The 20,021-nt window shown below is 38.6% G+C and overlaps 1 protein-coding gene across 8 annotated transcripts in view; it reads left to right on the forward strand.

The window, feature by feature from the left end:
- The first annotated feature begins 2,297 nt into the window (after positions 1-2,297).
- PTGR2 (prostaglandin reductase 2) overlaps positions 2,298-20,021 on the forward strand; it is a 29,141-nt gene continuing 11,417 nt past the window's right edge. For 2 of the 8 annotated variants that reach the window (XR_007905154.1, XR_007905153.1), the window contains exons 1-10: positions 6,460-6,527; positions 7,527-7,645; positions 8,638-8,829; positions 9,780-9,950; positions 10,964-11,173; positions 11,958-12,079; positions 13,310-13,397; positions 14,171-14,210; positions 15,340-15,447; positions 16,055-16,146. Coding sequence is in view for 4 of the 8 variants with exons in the window: in XM_051791337.1 (XP_051647297.1) it covers positions 6,491-6,527; positions 7,527-7,645; positions 8,638-8,829; positions 9,780-9,950; positions 10,964-11,173; positions 11,958-12,079; positions 13,310-13,397; positions 14,171-14,210; positions 15,340-15,404 (1,044 nt within the window). In the remaining 4 variants the exon portion in view is untranslated. Of the gene's footprint in view, positions 2,349-4,652; positions 4,726-6,459; positions 6,528-6,914; positions 7,144-7,526; positions 7,646-8,637; positions 8,830-9,779; positions 9,951-10,963; positions 11,174-11,957; positions 12,080-13,309; positions 13,398-14,170; positions 14,211-15,339; positions 15,562-16,054; positions 16,240-17,911; positions 18,048-18,320; positions 18,804-20,021 lie in introns of those variants that run through there. The other 6 variants (XR_007905155.1, XR_007905156.1, XM_051791337.1 and 3 more) reach the window with 6 other exon arrangements.

Genomic DNA, 20,021 nt, shown 5'->3' on the forward strand with positions numbered 1-20,021 from the left:
AAACGGCCTGCTTGCTTAGACAGTTTTATTTCACATAAGGGGTGAATTTGTGTGTTTGAGTCTGAGGTGAATCAAGCTGAACCACAAAAAGGGATTTTTAGAGTAGAAAATGTATCCAGAAGGCAAGTCAGTGCAGAATACTTACTGCAGTGTAACTACACACCTAAGCTTATTTTATAATAGCTTCACTTAACAATTACTTAACAAAAGAGACAAGGGGGAGGTGAGCGTGACCATAAGGGTTAAACAGCAAAATGCAGATGATTGCTGTAACTACCTTCCAGGATAACCTTGTTCATGGAGGAAACACAGCCAGTCTGCTAGGCAAGAGAATGTAGGGTTGTACAGAACTTTTGAAATACTATTTAATGTGTTTGGGTTTAGGGTTTTGGTTTTTTTTTTGGTATTTTTATAAAATACCTAAAGTGGTATTGTGGTCATATAATACAGAGGAAAAAGATAGGTACATGTGCCTATATAGAGCATACCTTTTCCTTTTCCCCATTTTTCTTTCAATTATTACTAGTTATTGAGATACACAACTTCTAAATTAACAGGGTGCTCTCCAGTAATACATTCATTTTCCTGTTTGCTCATGTAGTGACATGTAAAATTGTTTTCTGAAATAATTATTTCTGTAATAATTGTGCTGCTTTTTTCTTGCACAAGTATGAGGCAAGTCAGTGCTCATTCATTTGAATGCAGGCCTCCTACATGCAAGATATGCCCATCCGAAACTATGAAGACATATTCAACCCTGAAGACCTGCTTTCAGTGCATTGCAATCACAATAAGTTGACCTGTCATTAGATCAACTGATTCAAGTTGGGGAAAAAAAAAAGTATGGAGGTATAAATGCCCTTATTAAGACTTAATTTTTCGCCCCCTAGACCATCTCAGTTCCAATTATGTCATTTTAACTAATGTGAAATGCAAAGTTTTATATATTATGGTGGCACAAATAAAAACCATATTACAGTGCCATGGGTAAAGCTACAACAGAAAGGCTTTGCCTGCCTTTATGTGAGAGGCAGAGTACAAAGTCATTGGGATCATTAGTCAGAGCTTTTCCAGTCTTAAGTGGTCACTCCAAGCTTTGCAGTAATTGCCACCGACTCAGTGGCCACTTCACAGACCTGTTTGCCCTTCCAGTATGGTGAGTCACTATGACATAGGGTATACACATAGGAATCCTGTCAGGCAGTGCCAGGACCTAAGCCCCATCCCAGGAAAGTTATGGCTCTTCCTGTAGCCTCTTTTTTAAAGAAAAATTGTGTATATAGTAAACACATTATATTGCACACAACAGCAATTTTACTGGAATTTTAGGAATGGCTATAAACAGCCCTATATCACAGCAATGAACAGAATCTCATCCACTGGAATACGCAAGGAGCAAACATCTCCTGGCGTTAACTGTGCTCTCAAAGAAAAAACCCTCACAAACTCTAAGCGCCTTTTCTCAGTGACTCAGTTTAATAAATTGAAGTGCTAGGTCCTGCACTTAGGTCACAACCACCCCATGCAGCACTATGGGCTTAGGGAAGAGTGGCTGGAAAATGCCCAGTGGAAAAGTACCTGGGGTGCTGGTCGACAGAGGCTGAACAGAAGGCAGCAGTGTGCCCAGGTGGCCAAGAAGGCCAATGGCATCGTGGCTTGTATCAGAAATAGCGTGGGCAGCAGGAGCCGGGCAGTGACTGTTCCCCTGTACTCGGCACTGGTGAGGCCACACCTCGAGTACTGTTTGTACTGGCCCCATCTCTGCAACAGGGACATTGAGGTGCTGAAGTGAGTCTAGAGAAGGGCAACAGAGCTGGTGAAGGGCCTTATGAGAAGCAGCTGAGGGAGCTGAGCTTGTTTAGCCTGGAGAAAAGGAGGCTCAAGGTGTAGTGAGGTGGGGGTTGGCCTCTTCTCTCAGGCAACAAGTGATTGGATGAGAGGACATAGTCTCAAGTTGCACCAAGGTAGGCTCAGGTTGACATCAGGAAGAATTTCTTCACGGACAGCGTTGTCAGGTATTGGAACAGACTTCCCAAGGAGGTAGTGGAGTCACCATTCCTGGAGGTGTTCAAGAAACGACTGGACGTGGCACTTAGTGCCATGGTCTAGTTGACAAGGTGTAGATCTGTCAAAGGTTGGACTCGATAATCTTGGAGGCCTTTTCCAGCCGTAACGACTCAATATGATTGTGTGTGACTGCGATTCAGACGACGAGCCGCCATCCCCCCCACAGCTCGGGCCATCGCCGCTTTAAGGGGGTGTCCCAGCGTTTCCCTGTTTAAGGCCCGCGCGCGCGCGGCGGGCCCGGGGCGGTGCCGGTTGTGGTCGGGCGGTCGGGGCGGCTCAAGGTGAGCGGGAATTTCGGGGGAACTGGGGAATGGAGCCGTGCCCAGGGTCCGCCGGGGGGAGCTCGGCAGAGTCCACTCGGTCCTCCTTCCCGGGAGTCGTTTCGTCAGGGATTAGCGCCTCCTCGCTGCGGGGCAGGCGGGGACACAGGTGTGGCGCTTGGAAGAGGCTGCTGGGATTGCCCGATCCCTGGAACGAGAGCGGGAATGGAGCTTTACTGAGCTCCGGGATGGCGGGGCGGTGGAGCGGTCACGGAGGAGAGGAGAGGGAGAGGAGCCCACGGCACCTCCAGATGAGCCCGCAGGACCGACCCCCCTGCGCTGCCTCTCGCCCCTCTCGGTTTCCCTCTCCGGGGCTCTTCTGTCCGCAGCTTCTGACACTGGTCACGACCTGCCTGCAGGGGCTCCTGCACCTTCGGCAGCAGTGGTTTCTAAAGTGGTCTTTAGGCATACCTGCGAAAGTGGATAATCAGTGCGCTCTCTGGGATTGCTCTCACGTGGGAGCCTGCATACTGCATCATAGGCTTCCCCCCAAAAAAATCCCGTCAGGTGATGCACCTGCCTTTCTGGGAACGGTCTGCATTCCTCATGTGAAATTCTGCTAAGAAAAAAATAGGCCTTGTGTATATATACTATATAAATATATGGTATTTTAAAATAATTTTCGGCAACTCCAATACAACTATTTATATATTAAAAAAAAAAAGCCTAAGATGCAGTACCTGAGAACTTTTAGTTTTGGGTTTTTTTGGCACCTAAATCTGAAAAAGTAAAGTTTATATAGTCCTATTGTAGGTAGATATGAATGTGTATACTTACTGGAACTTTTGCTCTGTATGTCAGTGAAATCTGATAAAAAGCTCAAAAATATTAGGCTTCTTGGAATATAAAAAAAAAAAAAGATGGCTGGATCAAGGTTCTACTACTATGGTAATTCTTTCTTTTTCATCTGCTTCTTTCTTGGAGGAAAGACTGCATCTTTCCTCAGCCCTTAACAGTGTGTCAGAAAGCCCATATGAAGAAAACTGTGGGAGGAACTTCACACCGGAGAATTCAGTAATAAGACCTAGAACATTAGGAAATCTGGATTTATTAGTTCAGTTCATGAAAGTACTCAACCTTTTTATGGCATGTGCTTTTCTCCATTCATGACAGTTAGTATTGATTCTGGCTTGTGATTAATTAATATTCATCAAATGTAGAGCTCCTTAGGGATGTGGTGAAGACTTTGGTACTTAATCCACTACATTTTCTTTTCCATTTCCATTTACCTCACCTTACTAGTTATACTTTTGTGTTTTTTTTTTTTCTTTTTGACCAGTCATTCCTGTCTCCATTTCCTTGGTTCTGTCCCATTCATCATTCCCAGTTTCTTCAGTTCTCTCTCCCCATGCTGTTTCTCTTTTGTGTGCTTTACTGACCTTTAAGTTGCTATTCTTGCCACGTTTCTCTGTTCTGATTCCTAGTCCCAGTTCTTCTTCTCATCTTTCTTTCCTGCGCATTCCTCATTCAGAGTCATTCTTTCCTGAAATTTCTTTTCTTGAGTTTCCTCTGAGGATCCTTGCTCCAGCCATTTTAACACTGCAGTTTCAGAAGACTTCCAAATATTCTTGTCCTCTGTTTAAATTGACTGCTTTCTTCCTTCATGCTGCCTGGGCCTAATACAGGGCAACCTTCTCTTCCTTTTCCTTTTTTTTTTTCTAACTAGGCTGCACGTGGCATGGGCTTTAACAACTTGAAAGCAGGTGAATCATTCTGGCAAAATATATGTAACTGAAAAGTGTGTCTTACAGGCAGTCTCAGAAACAAGAAGTTCTAGGAACCAAGCCTAGGACAAATGAACAAACTGGAGCATTTTAGCATTGAGGAATTTATTTAATGCTTTTAAAAGGAGTTGTTGTGTGTGTCTGCAAAAATGGGGAAAGGCAAGGGAGCAAAGGGATAAGAATAAAACTGGGCTAAAACATACTTATACTCCCATGCAGATACTGCTGTTGTGCTGCTTAATGGTCCTGTTGTACTTATAGTATGGGTCAGATAGTGTGAACTTGGCATAGAATGATGATGTTAAAACTTGCTATTGATTTTTACTCTATTTGATGTTAAAGTGTAAAACCAACTCAGATTGCTTTTGCTTGGAAAAGCTAAACAATGCTAATGTGTGTTGCTTTGTGTTGTCTTTTAAAAAAAACAAGAGTCAAAAGCATCCTTCATGTTGGCATTATGCATGTATTGGAAAAGATTGTGTATATGATACAAATCCCCTTTATTTCACTTTTAAAAAATCTGTTCTCTCTCTCCAAAAGCTTTCCTCAGTTTACAGTGCTAAAGGATGGTGCCTCTACTTATTTTCTTAAGTCACTTGTGTATTGTTTATAAGGTGAGGAAAGCTTGATTCGCAGTATGCTGTGGTGTTAGTGTGACCATTTGCTTGCATAATGATGTTGCTGACTTCCACTGTAAGTGCACTCATATTTAGAAATAAATGGTCCATCTGCAGTGTTGTATTTATTGTGACAGTTATCATAAAATGAGTGACAATTCACTTGCCAGCTTAGCTTTCTGTCCACCCACTCACAATGTCTGGAAGATCTTCAAATTAAATTAGTACACATGCTCCTCAAACAAAAGCTGTGAGAATGACCAGGGAAATAAACAGCATTTTTGTTCCCTCAAAATGTCAGGCATTCAAAGAAGTAGTCAAAACTTATATTGGATACTTTTTCCACTCTTTTTCTAGTCTTTTTCCAGACTGTTCTAAATTGTTTTGTCCAAAGAACTCTGCAGGTCACTTATTTTTCGCTGATATGATACTGTAAAGACACATTTGAGGTTCTTTCCTTATAGCTTGTAGCCTCCTTAGGTCTTGAAATACTGAAAAGAAATTAACTCTAGAATAAATGTTGCCAAATAAGTAGCTTTTCAAGTGCAAACACAATCAAGTGCTCAACCTTTATCTTTTTTTTTTTTTTAATAAGATACTTGTGTTTTGAGTCAGTTGTGGGTTTTAGAGGAGAGGGAAAGGCCAGGGACACCTTTTTTCCTGATAACTCTTTAATTATGTTTTCAGCACTCCAGGCTGTAGTTTTTGATGGTTTGTGAGTGCTGTAACGTAAACGCTGTAACGATACAGAAGAAGGTTCTGTATTTTGCAGTGTTCAAAGAATAAAGGTGTTGGATAAGTGGTGATGATGTACTCTTTCAGGGCTCATCTTTTAGCTTCACTCCAATTTGCCATTCTTGTCAGCAAAATAAACATTATGACAAAGACATCAGCTATCATGTTTCATTCCATAATATCCTTGGTTCATGTGGATGTTGGTTATTTATGACACTCTGCTGAGAACAGTAGTAACACTTTTATTTTGTATTAGCTCTGAAAGCATGTAAGATCATGATTTTTCTCCTGTTAAATCAGTTTAATTCCCTCTTAATCACTTTGCATCTCACAGGTGCAAGACCACAGATTTACAGTCCTCTTTTAAACAGTTTAAAGTCAAGGAAAAATTATTCTGTAGATCAGATCAAGTGGAAATCTAATTCTTTCTTATCTCTGGGCCAGACCATTTCTTAGGAGAAAATGCACTGCTAGTAGAAAGAATTACTGTTTCACACAACACATCTTACACAACAATCTCTTTTTATCAAGTACCTGCAAACTGATATTCTGAAGTGCCTGTGTGCCTTTTATTGAGTGGCACCTGACTTTGCGTGCAAAGCTGTCTCTGTGTCTTTTGGGTGGGAACAGAGTATTCTCAGTCAGCACACGAAAGCGAATCAAACACATTTCCTGCAACCTGGTAGGATGTGGTGATGGTCTTACAAGGAGCATGGGACATTATAATTTTCAGTCTTTCCAGCATGTGCTACTGCGAAGTTGTATAAAATCTGGGCTTTAACAAGATATACAGGGAAACTCCTTACTCACACATTTATTTATTTTATGTGTGAGGTTGGTTTAAATGATTCCTTGTATGATTCTTGGGCATGGATGCTGAAGCTGGTGGGGCCCGTGTTTCATCCCCAGTTTCCAAATTACTAAGTTCTTTGCCCCATATTCTTTTTTTGAAGAAAACTTATGTTTCAGTCCTTCAAACAACATTTTCTTTTGTAGAAATCCGGTGCGAAATTGCTGCAAAGCAGAGATGATTATACAGAGAGTAGTGCTGAATTCACGGCCTGGTATGTATTTCTCTCCCATAAAGAAGCCATTGTGTGTGTTATCGTTGCCTTATGCTCCAACATGGTGAGGGTAGAAACAGGCTCTAACATGAGATATTGGCATTTGAATGCCTTAATATTGCATGCAGCAATAAATAAAGTTTATTGTGAAGTGCTTTTTATTTAGTCCATATATACAGATTTCTAAACTCTTGGGTGAGTAAATTTTCTGTTGTAGAAGACATTAAGTTTTGCAGGGAGTATTGTATGCTGCTTAATGCCAAAATAGTCCTAAGCAGTAAGAATTACTGCAAATAAGTCTTTCAAAATGTTACAACAGTAGCCTGCTGGAGTTGTGCAGTCACTCTGACTTAAAATATACACGCGTGTCTGACTGTCTCCTTTTAGTGCCAGTGGTTCCAGTTGTCAGTCTGATTGATCTGCTGCATGTGGTACCAACCCGAGGATGAAGGCTCCAGTTCTGGGGCTCTTGGCACAGTTTTACAGGTGTTTCTGGGAAGCTTTAATTTAAAGAGGTCTGTCTGTATATGCAAAGGGATGCTCTTGAAGCATATGCATGTGCAGTGGCTGTGATCTGTATTCCCTCAATCCTGCTTGTGTCAAAAGAGGCAGAAAGGTGAGAGTTTAAAACTGGTTAAAATTTATGGTCATTTGCTATTGGCAGAATAGTGCATGATGATTTTGTTGTGTGTGAGAAGTCCCAGTGCATATCTTAGTTTTGACCACTAGGGGCTTTTCAGTGTATAAGAGTATACAGAACCATTTTTAAGAATGGGAACAGTCCCTGATTTTATTTTTTTAAATTTGCCCTAATTGTTCATAACGATCATGTGTAGCAAACAGCATGGAAACTGAAAGTTGGTAGGTAGTTTTACACCTGAGTAAATATATAACCTAACTTACTCTAAAAAGGACTAACTTGAAAAAAGGCCTTCCTGTATTGATTAAGGGAAGCTCTATATTGAGTCATTTATTTGTTTGATTTTAAAATAATTCTAGGGAAGAATGGAGTGCCAGTGGCTGAAAACTTCCGACTAGAACAAAGTACAATAGCGGATACGGTCCAAGCAGGACAAGTGCGTGTTAAAACCCTCTATCTCTCTGTGGACCCTTACATGGTAGGTGACGGACTTAGGGCTAAGCCAGAATTTGTTTTATAACATACCTTCAACTCTGTACCTGTCATGATGTTTAACACTGAAGTTACTAATTATAGGACTCCAGTATATCTCTAGTATAACTTAATAATTGTATTCATTCTGATGGAGTTATGTTGGGAAGGAATTCGGCTTTAATGTGCCTTGGATATATGTAGAAATATGACTTTATAGAACCAGGAAGGGACTGTGAGCCCTGGTATACCATTACAGATTTGTTTGTATCAGCTTTTCCTTTAACCTTTAAAATTCTATAAGAATTTTGCCTTTCCTATATACGTATTTTCCAATTCTATACAATTGTAAAAATCATGTGGTTGGGAGAGTTGGGGTTGAAATGAAAGTGAAGGTGGAAGAAGAACCAAAGAGACACAGTCTGTAAAAGTTTGCTATAAAGAGAATTCTGAGCATTTATTACCTGCATAGATGGAGATAGTAGAAAAGTCTACGTTTCTGGAAAGTAGGTTTAGCTTGGGAGTTAAGAAAAAGTTTAATGATCCTGAAGTACTAACTTAGGCAACAGGGGGAGATGTAAAGAAAATACTTCTGATTTCAAGATGTTTCATTAAACAGATCTGTCAAGGATGGTCTACATATGTTTGACTGCATTTCAGTGCATAGGCATGGACTAAGTGATTTGTGGGGTGTATTTTTCAGTCCTGCATTTCTAAGATGCATTCAGTTAAGGAATGGAATTTGTAGTATTCTTGTCAGATCTGAGCCAGTTATCTTTGGTTGCATGGGTGCCTTTGAGGTAACATCTATAGAATGCGTTGGCTTTGGTAACACTGCCGGAGGAGAACAGAATGGTCCGTCCTCCTTTTGTACTGAGCAAACAAGGGGAAAAATAAGACAAGATTATGAATATTTGGGGCTTATTGAGAGATTTTTGAGGAGCCCTTTGTGTTTGAAGTTTTACGTACATCTCCTCAAGTTAAAGCCTTGTCTTTCAGCGCTGCCGAATGAATGAGGACACTGGCTCCGATTACCTCCAGCCCTGGCAGCTCTCTGAAGTTGCTGATGGTGGCGGTGTTGGGGTTGTGCAGGAGAGCAAGCATGATAACTTCGCTGAAGGAGACTTTGTAACTTCCTTCACCTGGCCCTGGCAGACAGTGGCAATTCTCGATGGAAGCTTGCTACAAAAGGTAATATAAATCCAAAGCCCGGATTGTCTTTTACTATTTCTTTTACTAAACCTTTTTTTTTTTTCTAAATAACTGCTGATACTACTGGTGTTAACTACAGTCAATGATACTGTTTTTTAGTCAAAAACAAGCCAACGTTATTCAAACAAGTAGTTTTCAGAACGCAGATCCAGTCATAGGTGCCAAAATCAGTGTCAATTTCTCTTTTTTCATAGCAAAGAAAAATTTAGATGCTTTTGTTGGTTAGCAGGCATGCCAGTATTATTTCAGTTGTTGTTTTTGTAATAAATTTGCCTGAAACTCCTTCTGTTAATTAATTCTGATAATTATTCTAATTCTAGTAGAACTCCTGATCCATGAGAGTGTAGTTGCAAGACATGAAAAGCTTTCAACATGTTTAATTTAATTTATTTCACTCATATATGTTAGTAAAAGCTTTTACTTGAGATTTTACATCCACAGAAGAAAAAGTATTCAATATTAAGTTGAAAGTGGAGAGGGAACAGTGCACTAGATATATTGTGTTGCTCGTTCTCTTGTAACACAGAAAATTACTGTAGTTAGAGAATTTATACTTTCCAATAAACTCCTCCCTTTAGGACTCTTTACCACTGATCTGCAATCACAATATTTGATAAAATGGTGAATTTTCATTCCTTATAGGGATTGTTCACTTGCTGGAAACTTCTTGTCTCCCAACTGCTTTTTGACACTTTCATAATTTAAATTTTTGTGAGTGGCTTTGTTTAAAAACTTTTTCTAAAACTATGGAAATATAAAGTTTTTGTATGAACCTGTTGTTAGGATAGAGCTAGTCTAGAGATAGCTCCTCCCTACCAGTTGTGCCTTGCCTGGAAAATATCCTGAGTTAGTCTTCTATCCTCAGGCAATCAAACAGCAAAACCTCACCTTAAAAGCAAATGAAGACCACACGCGTTTCTGTTTTGTAGCTTGTTCCACAGCTTGTAAATGGACGCCTTTCCTACTTTCTCGGTGCAGCTGGGATCACGGGACTGACGGCCCTGCTGGGTGTCAGGGAGAAGGGACACGTGGCTGTGGGTGCAAATCAGACAATGGTGGTGAGCGGAGCAGCCGGTGCTTGCGGCTCTTTGGCTGGCCAGGTAGGATGGGCTTAAGACACATGAACATACTCTGTGACCGAGTTTTGTCTTCTGGAACATGCTGAAACATGCTGGTTACTGAACACGTGGATAAAATCATTGTAAACATGAGTAGGTATAACCACATGGGAAGAGCCAGTTTCACAGATTTGGCACACACTCTCACTGGGAAAGATTTTAGATGTGAAACTAAGTGTCATGAAACTGGGATAGGAGAGAGCAGCCCATGGTGATTACTTGTTGCTAGCATAAGTAAAGTAGATGGTGTAAATACCTGTATTTATATATATTTATATAGTAGCCTGCCACCTCAACATTCTTTGTATTGACTAGAGACTTTAATTTTTCTTCTGTGGTCAGTAGAAAAAAATGTGGTAAACCCTTCTTTGTGCTGTGTTCTGTGACATTCTTTGTGTTTTGAGGTTTACAGCCGTTTTGTCCTCCTCAGTTTGCTTTGCACACTGTTGCAGTGTGTATATGCATATCTACAAATATATGTATATAATACATACTCATTATACACAAACACATTAGCTATTGAGCAAGCTTTAGACTTACTAATAGAGAGAAGCTACGAAGAAACAATGCATAAGCAAATGGATGAAGAATGTATTTACATTCATTATTGTCTAATTTTTTCCCTTTTATTAGCTAAGTTATGTTACTTAGCAGATGTAATTGTATACTATATTTGGTTCTCAAGTACTACCAGTCATTGGTGACTCCACAAATTAAATCTTCTGCAGTCAGTGAGTTATGGAAAGATGGCAAATTGTACCTGCCCCTTATCTAGGTGTGAGGAGGGAGTGACAAGAGGCAATTGTGTCACATGGGATAGGGGCATGCACTGGACTTTGCTGCCTGCAGTTAATGGATGGGGGATAACTGTAACACTCTCTAAGGTCCCCTTTCACCCACTGGTACCTGTATGCAGATGAATGATTTGACTTGTCTTTATAGTTTGAGGTTTTCAGTTGGTTTGTTGTTATTTTTTTTTAACTGTATGCCTGCAGATTGGCCGTCTGGAGGGCTGCTCTAGAGTGGTGGGAATCGCTGGCACAGATGAAAAGTGCTCCATTTTGGTCCAAGAAATGGGATTTGATGCTGCTATCAATTACAAGAAGGGAAATGTGGCAGAACAGCTACGTGAACTCTGCCCAGGCGGTGTGGATGTTTACTTTGACAATGTTGGTGGAGACATCAGTGATACAGTTATTAGTCAGGTGATTATTCCAGCTGTCAGGCTTATTCTAGTTATTCTGCAGTGTCTGCATGCCCAGCTTTGAATTAATTCATACTAGAGTCCATCCTGTAATACAGCAGAGCAGGTTTTCCACTTCAGTGATCTAATCCAGGTGCTGATCCTGGTCTTGAGGAGAAAGCAGATATTTGAAATCAGTATCTGTCATTTGGACTAACCTGGCAGTACAGTAATTGAAACACGATTTCTGCTTCTTGTCTCTCACATCTTAGGCCAGGAGACTTGGTAATATTCTATAAAAATTTTGTCTATCAGCACAGTAATCTTGTCTTTTGCCAGCTTTCGTTTTCTGGCTTGATGCAAGACTAGTTCTGCAGGGCCTCCATAAAGACTTCATTGTTAACATACAACCACTCTCTGTCGTGACAGGGAGGCTTCGGTGGCAATGCCATCTTTGGGAGTTCTAAATCACAGCTGTATCCAACAGCTGTATTAAATTTCTCTGTCCTGTTATCCCTCTTCTGAAAAAAGGGCACACAGTAAGATAACAATTTCTCATATTCCTTTTATTTAGTGCCTTTTAAAATTACAGTAGGCTGTATAGCATTTATTTTTCCACTATTGCCTTGCATTTACCCATTTGAGTGCTGTCATAGGTTGAATGAGACTGCATGCAATTTTCCCACTCTTTTACAGGAAGTGTGGCTCATGTGAAAGTTTTGCAATATAATCTATTGCATCTCTGAAAAATTTAGTTTTTGAGGCAGAGGAATGTAATTTTTCCCACTTTGTGCTGTCCCAAACAGATGAATCAGAACAGCCATATCATCCTGTGTGGACAGATTTCTCAATATAACAAAGATGTGCCTTATCCTCCTCCGCTGCCTCCTGACATAGAAAAAATACAGAAAGAAAGGAACATCACAAGGTACATTTCTCCTTCAGAACTAATGACCAGGTTCCAGGTCGATTGCACATGTGTTGTTGTGACTTTGATGTTTGGAAGGTAGTCTGTAGATCCTCAATAGACATGTGTAATCTGAGCAGTGTGTTGCCATGCCTAAAAAGGAAACTGTAATCACAATGTCAGTAAATCCCTTCTCTTACATTTATCTTTATCAGCATAAAAAATGGGAAGTGATGTTGTTACACATGCTCATACATATCTATTGTTACACTTTTTTTGTGATGGATAGATGTAGTCCTGGAATGTATAACAGATTCTTTAGTACAAGAGAAGGTGTTGCTGTGGTTCTGTAATCTCCAATGTGCCTTCTCAGAGTGCCTTCTCACAAAGTGTAGTAATTCAGGCAGAGAGAAAATCAAATATTTTTTGAAGTAAGGATGCAGCTGATGCAGTTAATTTTATTGAAATTACATTTTTAGTATTTGGAGGTTTTTTTATATAATGGGACTGTAGGTGTGACATATACAGGTAAAACAGTTTTGTTATGACTCTGGGAATTGCTGAATCTCCTATCAGGATTCAGATGCAGCCAAAATAGAGATTGGGAGCAGAGTCTTAGGAGAGTTTTCAGTCATTGCATTGCAGAAAGTTGGGGAGACTTTTGATTTCTGTGCAAATGGATTGACCTCTTCTAATTAGAATTCTTTTCTTGTCCCCGTTACTCTTGTCTGCATTTCAAAAAATGGATAAAATTAGTAGAATACAGTGCAGAATTTAGTCAGTATGTTGCTAGAAGTAATTATGATTTTTGATGATCATTTCAGTTTCTTGATTGCTATAGAAAGCTGTGACAGCAGGATATGCAAAATTTTGAGTAGCCTGAAGTTAATTTATAGTCACCATCTAATTGCAGCCCCATTAATTATTCTCTCTACTACCAAAAAAAAAAGGTAAAAAATAATAGGAATTTGCTTACATTTTAGGGACATTTGCTTATTCTGGTGATATCAGTTTTATTACTCTTATCTCTGATACTTTAACATAATTACTTGTCTAAGACAGATGTTTCTGTCAAGTTCCCACTGCAGGGAACTGTCACAACAAGCTGGCAAAGGTCTGAGCTACATCTCATTGTAATTTGTATTCATAACCCTTCAGTTTCAACAATGCTGTTTCCTGAAAATTTTTTGTAAATATTTTAAAATGTTTACCAATGTTTTTTACATCAAAACTCATTCTTTTCTTTCACAGGGAAAGATTCTTAGTGTTGAACTATATGGACAAACATGAAGCTAGTATATTACAACTCTGCCAGTGGATCCAAGAGGGTAAACTGAAGGTGAGAACTTTTAGGTTTGATCTATGGTCTCTGATACTATGTCCTCAGATCATGGTCTGACTACAAGAAGACCAATTTCTTTGTCCTTGGCTCTCTTACTGTGCTCAGAATTGGACAGACTTTCTTAAGAATGTGTAAGTATGATTGAAAGCTTATAAGATAGCACTGTTTTAGAAGGTACCTGTGAGGATGGTCTGACTAATATGACAGACTTCTCTAATTACATGCTGCTCATGTCTTTATTTCAGTTTTCTTTATTTCAGTATAGGGTGCACTTTTTACTTAAAGGATCAGGCCTTCAAAAATATGACTTTCAAATATCTGATCAGTTAAGTGTCCAGAATGCTTCTGAGGATCTTGTCTGATTTTTTATTTCAAGCTTTATAATCATCATTTATTATTTTGTGATAGGTATGTGCTTAATCTATACCTTCAGACAGAGGTCTGTCTGAATTAGTTTTTGTTTCTTCTAGTGATCAGTAAATTTTCCTGGGAAAATCCTGAGATGTGAAATTTTGGCAGAGGCAGGGATCTAATTGAAGAATTAAACAGTTCCTGTTCTGAATGAAGAATTAAATCACCTGCACACTTCTGAGAAAATATCCATGTCTCTCTTGATGAAAGAGTCTGGTCCAAACAGAGCACTGTCCATTGTAGCAAGAGAAACCTTTAGATTTTGGTAGTTTCTGTGGCAGTTTCTTGGGGTGTTTCTAAGAAATGTGAAATGCTAATCTTATTTGAAAGAAACTAAAAGGACTTGTTTGCACTGACAGGTCAGAGAGACCATGGTAGAAGGCTTAGCAAACATTGGTGGTAAGATTTTTACATCATTTTCTAAGAATAATAATAAGCTTACTAAATACAATGACATTAGAGATTAACTACCTCCTTTGTTTTATTTGGCAATTCAGATTTTTGTATTTTTCAAAACCATGATTTTTGTTATAATATTTTTAATGAGGTATTAGAGTTTTCTGTAAGAAAATTAATTTACATTTATAAAATCACTGAATATAAATTTAGATTTTTTTTTTTTAGGCTGCTACCTTAGCAGCTGATGATAGTCATCCTGATCTTACTGGTTTAAAGTGCTGCCTGTTTCTTAGAACTTGTGTGTGGAACTTTTAGAACTTTTGACAACTTTGAAATTATAGTTTAAAAAAACCCAATATCTAACAGAGGTTGTTATTAGATTTGCTAACAAAAAATAAAATGAAATGACCCCAAGAAAGGGCAAAGCATATTAGAGATTGCTAAAGAAAGTAAATTTTTTTCAACAGAACAAAATATGTAGCCTGTTCAAAATATTTTAACAAAGGAAATATAAAAATAAAGGAGGTCTTGTGACATGAGCCATGTGATCAAAGATATACTGTAAGAATGCTTCCCTGTCAAGTAAGAGGAAAGAGTATGATTTAATCCATTTAGTCTTTAGTCCCACAAGATTGGAACTCATAGAATTAAGCAATAACCAAATCTTAGAGATTCCAATTTATTCTAGTCATTGCTAATTGCTGCTTACTGGTATACATATGTATTTTGAAGGAATTTGGTCAAATACAGCAGTCATATTTCATACTTTCATATTTTGTTTATTCAAGGTATATTCTTTTATACCAGCTTCTCACACTATCATACAATATTTATAAGCCCTTTCTCTCACAAAGGCTTGTAAACCCCACAGCATTTGGGGGCTCTCCAGTCATGCCTTGTCTCTCTTTGGTGTTTGCATGACATATTACAACAGCAGCAAATGTAATTGTTAATTTGTATAGGGTCAAACAGTTGCTTATAAATCAGATTTTTTTAATTATGACACAAAGCTGCCCCCAAATGGGATCTCTCCTTTTTAGGGAGCTGTTTAATACATTTGCTTCTACCATTTTTGATTTCTTTTTTAAAGGTTACTTGGCACTAACTTATTTCATTACTTCTCTTGAAGCTGCTTTCCAGTCCATGATGAGTGGAGGCAATATCGGAAAACAGATCGTCTCAGTTTCTAAGTAAAAGTCACTGGTTTGAGAAAAATAATTGCACTCTGTCTCTAATAGTGAGGAAGCTTTTACTTATACCAATTTCCATTTTTTAAATAAACCATCAAGTTGTTCTGTGTGAATTGAAAGCAGAGATTTTGGGATGCTAATAAACTAAATAGAACTGCAAACAGGAATGCAATCATTTATACTCAAAATGAGTAATACATTCTTTGAGGTGGTTTTTTACAGTTGCCAGCTATAACCCTTGCATGTATTTCATGGGTATGGTTTAAAAGTTAGAAAATCCCAGTGTTGCCCCAAACACAGGCTCATCACCTGGTCTGTGTATGATGGCACTTCACACACCAAGGCGGTAACCCTCAAAGGGCTGGCTCACCATCATCAAAACTTTACACTGTTTACACGTTTTTAGCAATCAGCATTCATGGGTTACAATTTACATGACTTTTTCATTAGTTAGTGCTCAAACCCTTATTTGCTGGTTGTATCTCTTGCTTCTCATGCTAATTATTCTGCACATAAAAGTTGCAATGTCCTATAACATGCATTTCCCTATATATGGCATCCTCCAATCTATCAATTTTATTTCCATTTCAACAGTCTGTTTTGAGAGAAATGTCTTTTATTCTTAAAACTGAGGACTGTTCTCTTTTATTCCAGCCTGCTTGGAAGGAAGTATACATAGGATAGTATTCAAAGCAAGCTAATTAAATACCTGTATATTTTAAAAGAGACTTCGGCTATGAACTGTGGTAAGTTTGTGTTGTATGAATGTAAGAAAGCAACCATAGTAATAACCACTATTAAACAGGAGTTAAAATGTTAATTTTCTTTCACATGTTATGGGTGAAAGGCTCAGTTTAATATATTTATGTTTCCAGAGTTGCATTTGTTTGTCCAAAGTACAAATTTTATTCTTTTCAACCATATTTGCTGAAGAGCTAGTCCAGAGTGAGCTCGTCGCTGGCACTGTGAGTTGGCACACCTTCCAGAAGTAATCATCCTCTAGGAAGTTATTTTGCACAACTGAAACAAACTGTGATAAAATGATAACATTCCCAGTAGTATTATTTTTACAGCAATTGCTTAGTAATCCACACAAGTCATAAATCTATTAAGAGCTGTGATGTGAGGGGTGATCCAGAGTGAGATCATGCTGAGGTATTGATTCTTTACTGTAATAAAGGCAGCCTGACTGCAGCAGCATTCCTGGAGTTAGGTAAGCTATGGAGGGCAATACAAGTTCTAGGAGCATTAGTCAAGTGCCTTTGGGAAAAAAAAAAAAAAGATGGGGACAGTCAAAGTAAACTTCATCCTGATAACCCCAATGTTTAGGATTCTCACGGAAGTATTTCTTTACCTGTGAATCCTGGTTCATGTTGCCTCCTAAGAACAAACAAAAACCAAAGAGAGAAGATTCTTTAAACCAAGTGCCCACAGTTATAAAAAATATTTTTTTCACCTTAATTTCTCAATTATTGTAATAGTGTGGCTCTTCAGCTGTCATATATTTTGTACTGTGAGAGGTGTCATATAACAAAGGGTAACAAATAACTGGTAACAAAAATCCAGTATGCTTTGGATGTATTAGATAGTTAATCACTGGCTCTAGAAGCACCAGTATTTGTAGAGTAGGAGTTGTGTGATAGTTGTCCCTAAAGTAGGGTTATTTCATGCGGTGTGCAAGAGCCAATCAATACACTGAGTCGAGATATTTGATTTTATTGCCATACTGTAGAATAGGATGCTAGGTATCTAACACTGTTGTCCCTGAAAAGTGGAATCTTTCACCTGGTGTGCAAAGCCAGTAGATATACGAGGTTGAAGGGGGTGCTAGGTGGTAACCCCCAAAGCTAGCACATCGAAGGCCAAAAAATACAAGCATATGTATACAGTTCTGTTGAGGCAATATGGACATGATGAATCAACATCATTATTTGGCTAAGCTGCATTTGGCTTAAATTTCTGTCACCTTGATTTAAAGGTGCATTCTAAATTCATTGTACAAGTTCACTGGGTAGGGGTCTTCACAGGCGGAGAGCCTCAGCTTCAGAGGTGTGGTTTTCACATTATAACCTGCTAAGTTCATCCAGAGGACACAATTTCTTAAGTTAGTTGTAACATTTTTAAACCCCAACCTTCAGAGGCTTGTTTGGGCTGGTGTAATTGTTGCTGGTTGTAGTCTAAACTAGACACATAGTCTAGTTTAGAAAGGAGACATTGTTATAATTTTTACTATTTATACATTTTAGCAAACAAAGGAATTAGTGTCCATTTGCTACAACCTGCATAGTCTCTTATTAATTACTTCTCTACCTTCTATTAATGATTCTCTTGCTTCTCATGGTAATTAGTCTGTATACTTAGTCTTTCTTTTGAGTTGGTGGGTTTCTTGGGTTGGTGGTCTGTGAGTCGGTGGTCACGATCTCCCCCTGCCAGAATTACCTTTTACCCAGTCAGAGCCGATTTCAGCACAGTTGCTGAGTTGGCTTAATTAGTTTCTTCCTTATCTTGGAGGTTCTACATGTCCCTGTGGCCCGTAAATTCTCCATTCTTTGTGTCTGCCATCAGTGGTACATCCTTCTTCCCAAGCTTTGTTAACCTCCCACTGTGTCTGAGATCTTTCAAGCATGCCGAGCCCTAAACTGTCAAGGCCAACAAGTAATTTGTCTTTCTAGCACCTGGACATCGCTTAGAGCTGGCTTGTTCGCTGCTGTTTCTTGGATTAAATCTTCTTTCTTGTTGATTTGGTGTGAAAGTATAAAAAAGATTAAACATCAAAGAACATCTTTTCTTAAGAAAATTTTCATGTATCTCACATTTTGCACCAATAAGGCAGGACTCTGTGTCATAACCCTCTTCTCATTCCCTGTAACTCTCTGGGCAAATTGTTCACTATTTCTTATTCATGTTATGCATTTCACAGCATCTTGGATGTAATTCACCAATGAACAGAATAATTCCTTCATAAGCAAACAGAACAACATGAAAAATTACACATACTTTTTCTGAGGGACTTGAAAACAAAAAAGACAACCAAATGCATTTGGAAGACACTGTCAGATTTTTTTTTCTTTCCAAATAATAATTTCAAGTGTACTTTTAGGTAATTTAAAATGGGAATGAACTACTTTAAGTGAGCTCCTCCATGCAGATTAGAAAACCCAACCAAAGCAACCCTAGAGTATTGTAATAGAAGCTTTTATACTATGAAAGATTGATTTGTCACAGATCATACTCATGTCCCCCAGCAGTATGTACAGTACTTACTTCAGCAGTCTGGTTGCACGATCTGTCACGTGCTTTGCTCACATCACGTAGCTCTGATTTGTCCAATAAAGAGCTTGTAAAGGACTCTTGACTTCAACAGACCTCTGTATTCTCATGCTTACCCTGAACCATCAATACTATTTTAAACAAAAGAAAACTATATGCCAGAAATAATGAATGCCAAAGGCATTTGCTTCTCTTCGAATAGAAAAATCAATAAATGTTTTTATCCACTACTCATCCATAAACTGGGAAAAAAATACCTTAAATCATGTAACACAGTGAGATCTTACACTGATGCTGACTGATGTAAATGCTAAGATACATTACAGCCAATACTGTGTTATCTTCTCAGTAAAAATGCAGCCTTTTAGAGAGCAGAAGAGCTTTATTTTGAAAGACCAAACCCAGGCAATTCATCAGGACAGCCCAGGATCTGTTATCACTGGAATGTCTTGCTTCAGTCTGCTATGTTGATTTGTGCCTTCTGGGCACCACAGGCCAAAAGAGGAGCAAATCCAATTTTCTTTAAAGGGTGGATCCCAGATTTATCATAATTTATCTATTTATCTCCATAGTTGTCAGAGGTTTGTCCAGTTACTAGTAGTTCTTTAAGTGAGTGGTGATTCTAGGAGATGGCTTGCATTTTACAAAACCCATTTATTTTGTTTGAATTTGAAGGGAAAACATCCTGTGTTGTGCATTTAGTTACTTATAGTTAACTTGGGCAACCACTTGCCTACATGATAGGGACTGCTGAATTAGAAGAACAGACTAAGGGTTAGCCTCTAATAACTGAGATATAAAGAATTAAGAAACTTCAAAGACAGTATTGGTAAATAAAATCTTCCTGTGTTAAAGTGTACAGCTCAAGTAGGAAAGTTAGGATTTTCCTACTAAAGTTTTAGAATATTGGAAAACTGTTTAAGAAGGAGAAAATCTGAATAAACATGAGACAAAAGTTTTACTTGTCTTTTAGGCAACAAAAAGCTGCAATAGCTCTGTCTGTAGAGCATGAGGTCAGAGATGATTCCTGTGTAGGGTAGAGCTCTAAGCTTCTACAGTGTGCTCTTCACTGTGACAGCAGGACAGTAGGATAGCCCCTTCCTCTCAAAATTTATTACATTATTCTCACATACATATATAATTCACACATCAACCACATTAGGAGCATGTGATTCTTCTTTGGGTTGCTGGAGCCAGGGATAATGCATCTACAAACAAAATATCTTTGCTCGCCACACTAAGAATAGCACTGAGAGCTCTTTAACAGAATTCCATCCATCTACCAAACACAGCCCACAGAGCCAAAAAGTATTTGACAGACTGTAAGATTTTTAACTCTATAGAAATATGA

This window comes from Manacus candei, unplaced genomic scaffold (genome assembly GCF_025592945.1).
Source record: "Manacus candei isolate 608988 ecotype Guabito, Panama unplaced genomic scaffold, ASM2559294v1 h1tg000033l, whole genome shotgun sequence".
Taxonomy (NCBI): domain Eukaryota; kingdom Metazoa; phylum Chordata; class Aves; order Passeriformes; family Pipridae; genus Manacus; species Manacus candei.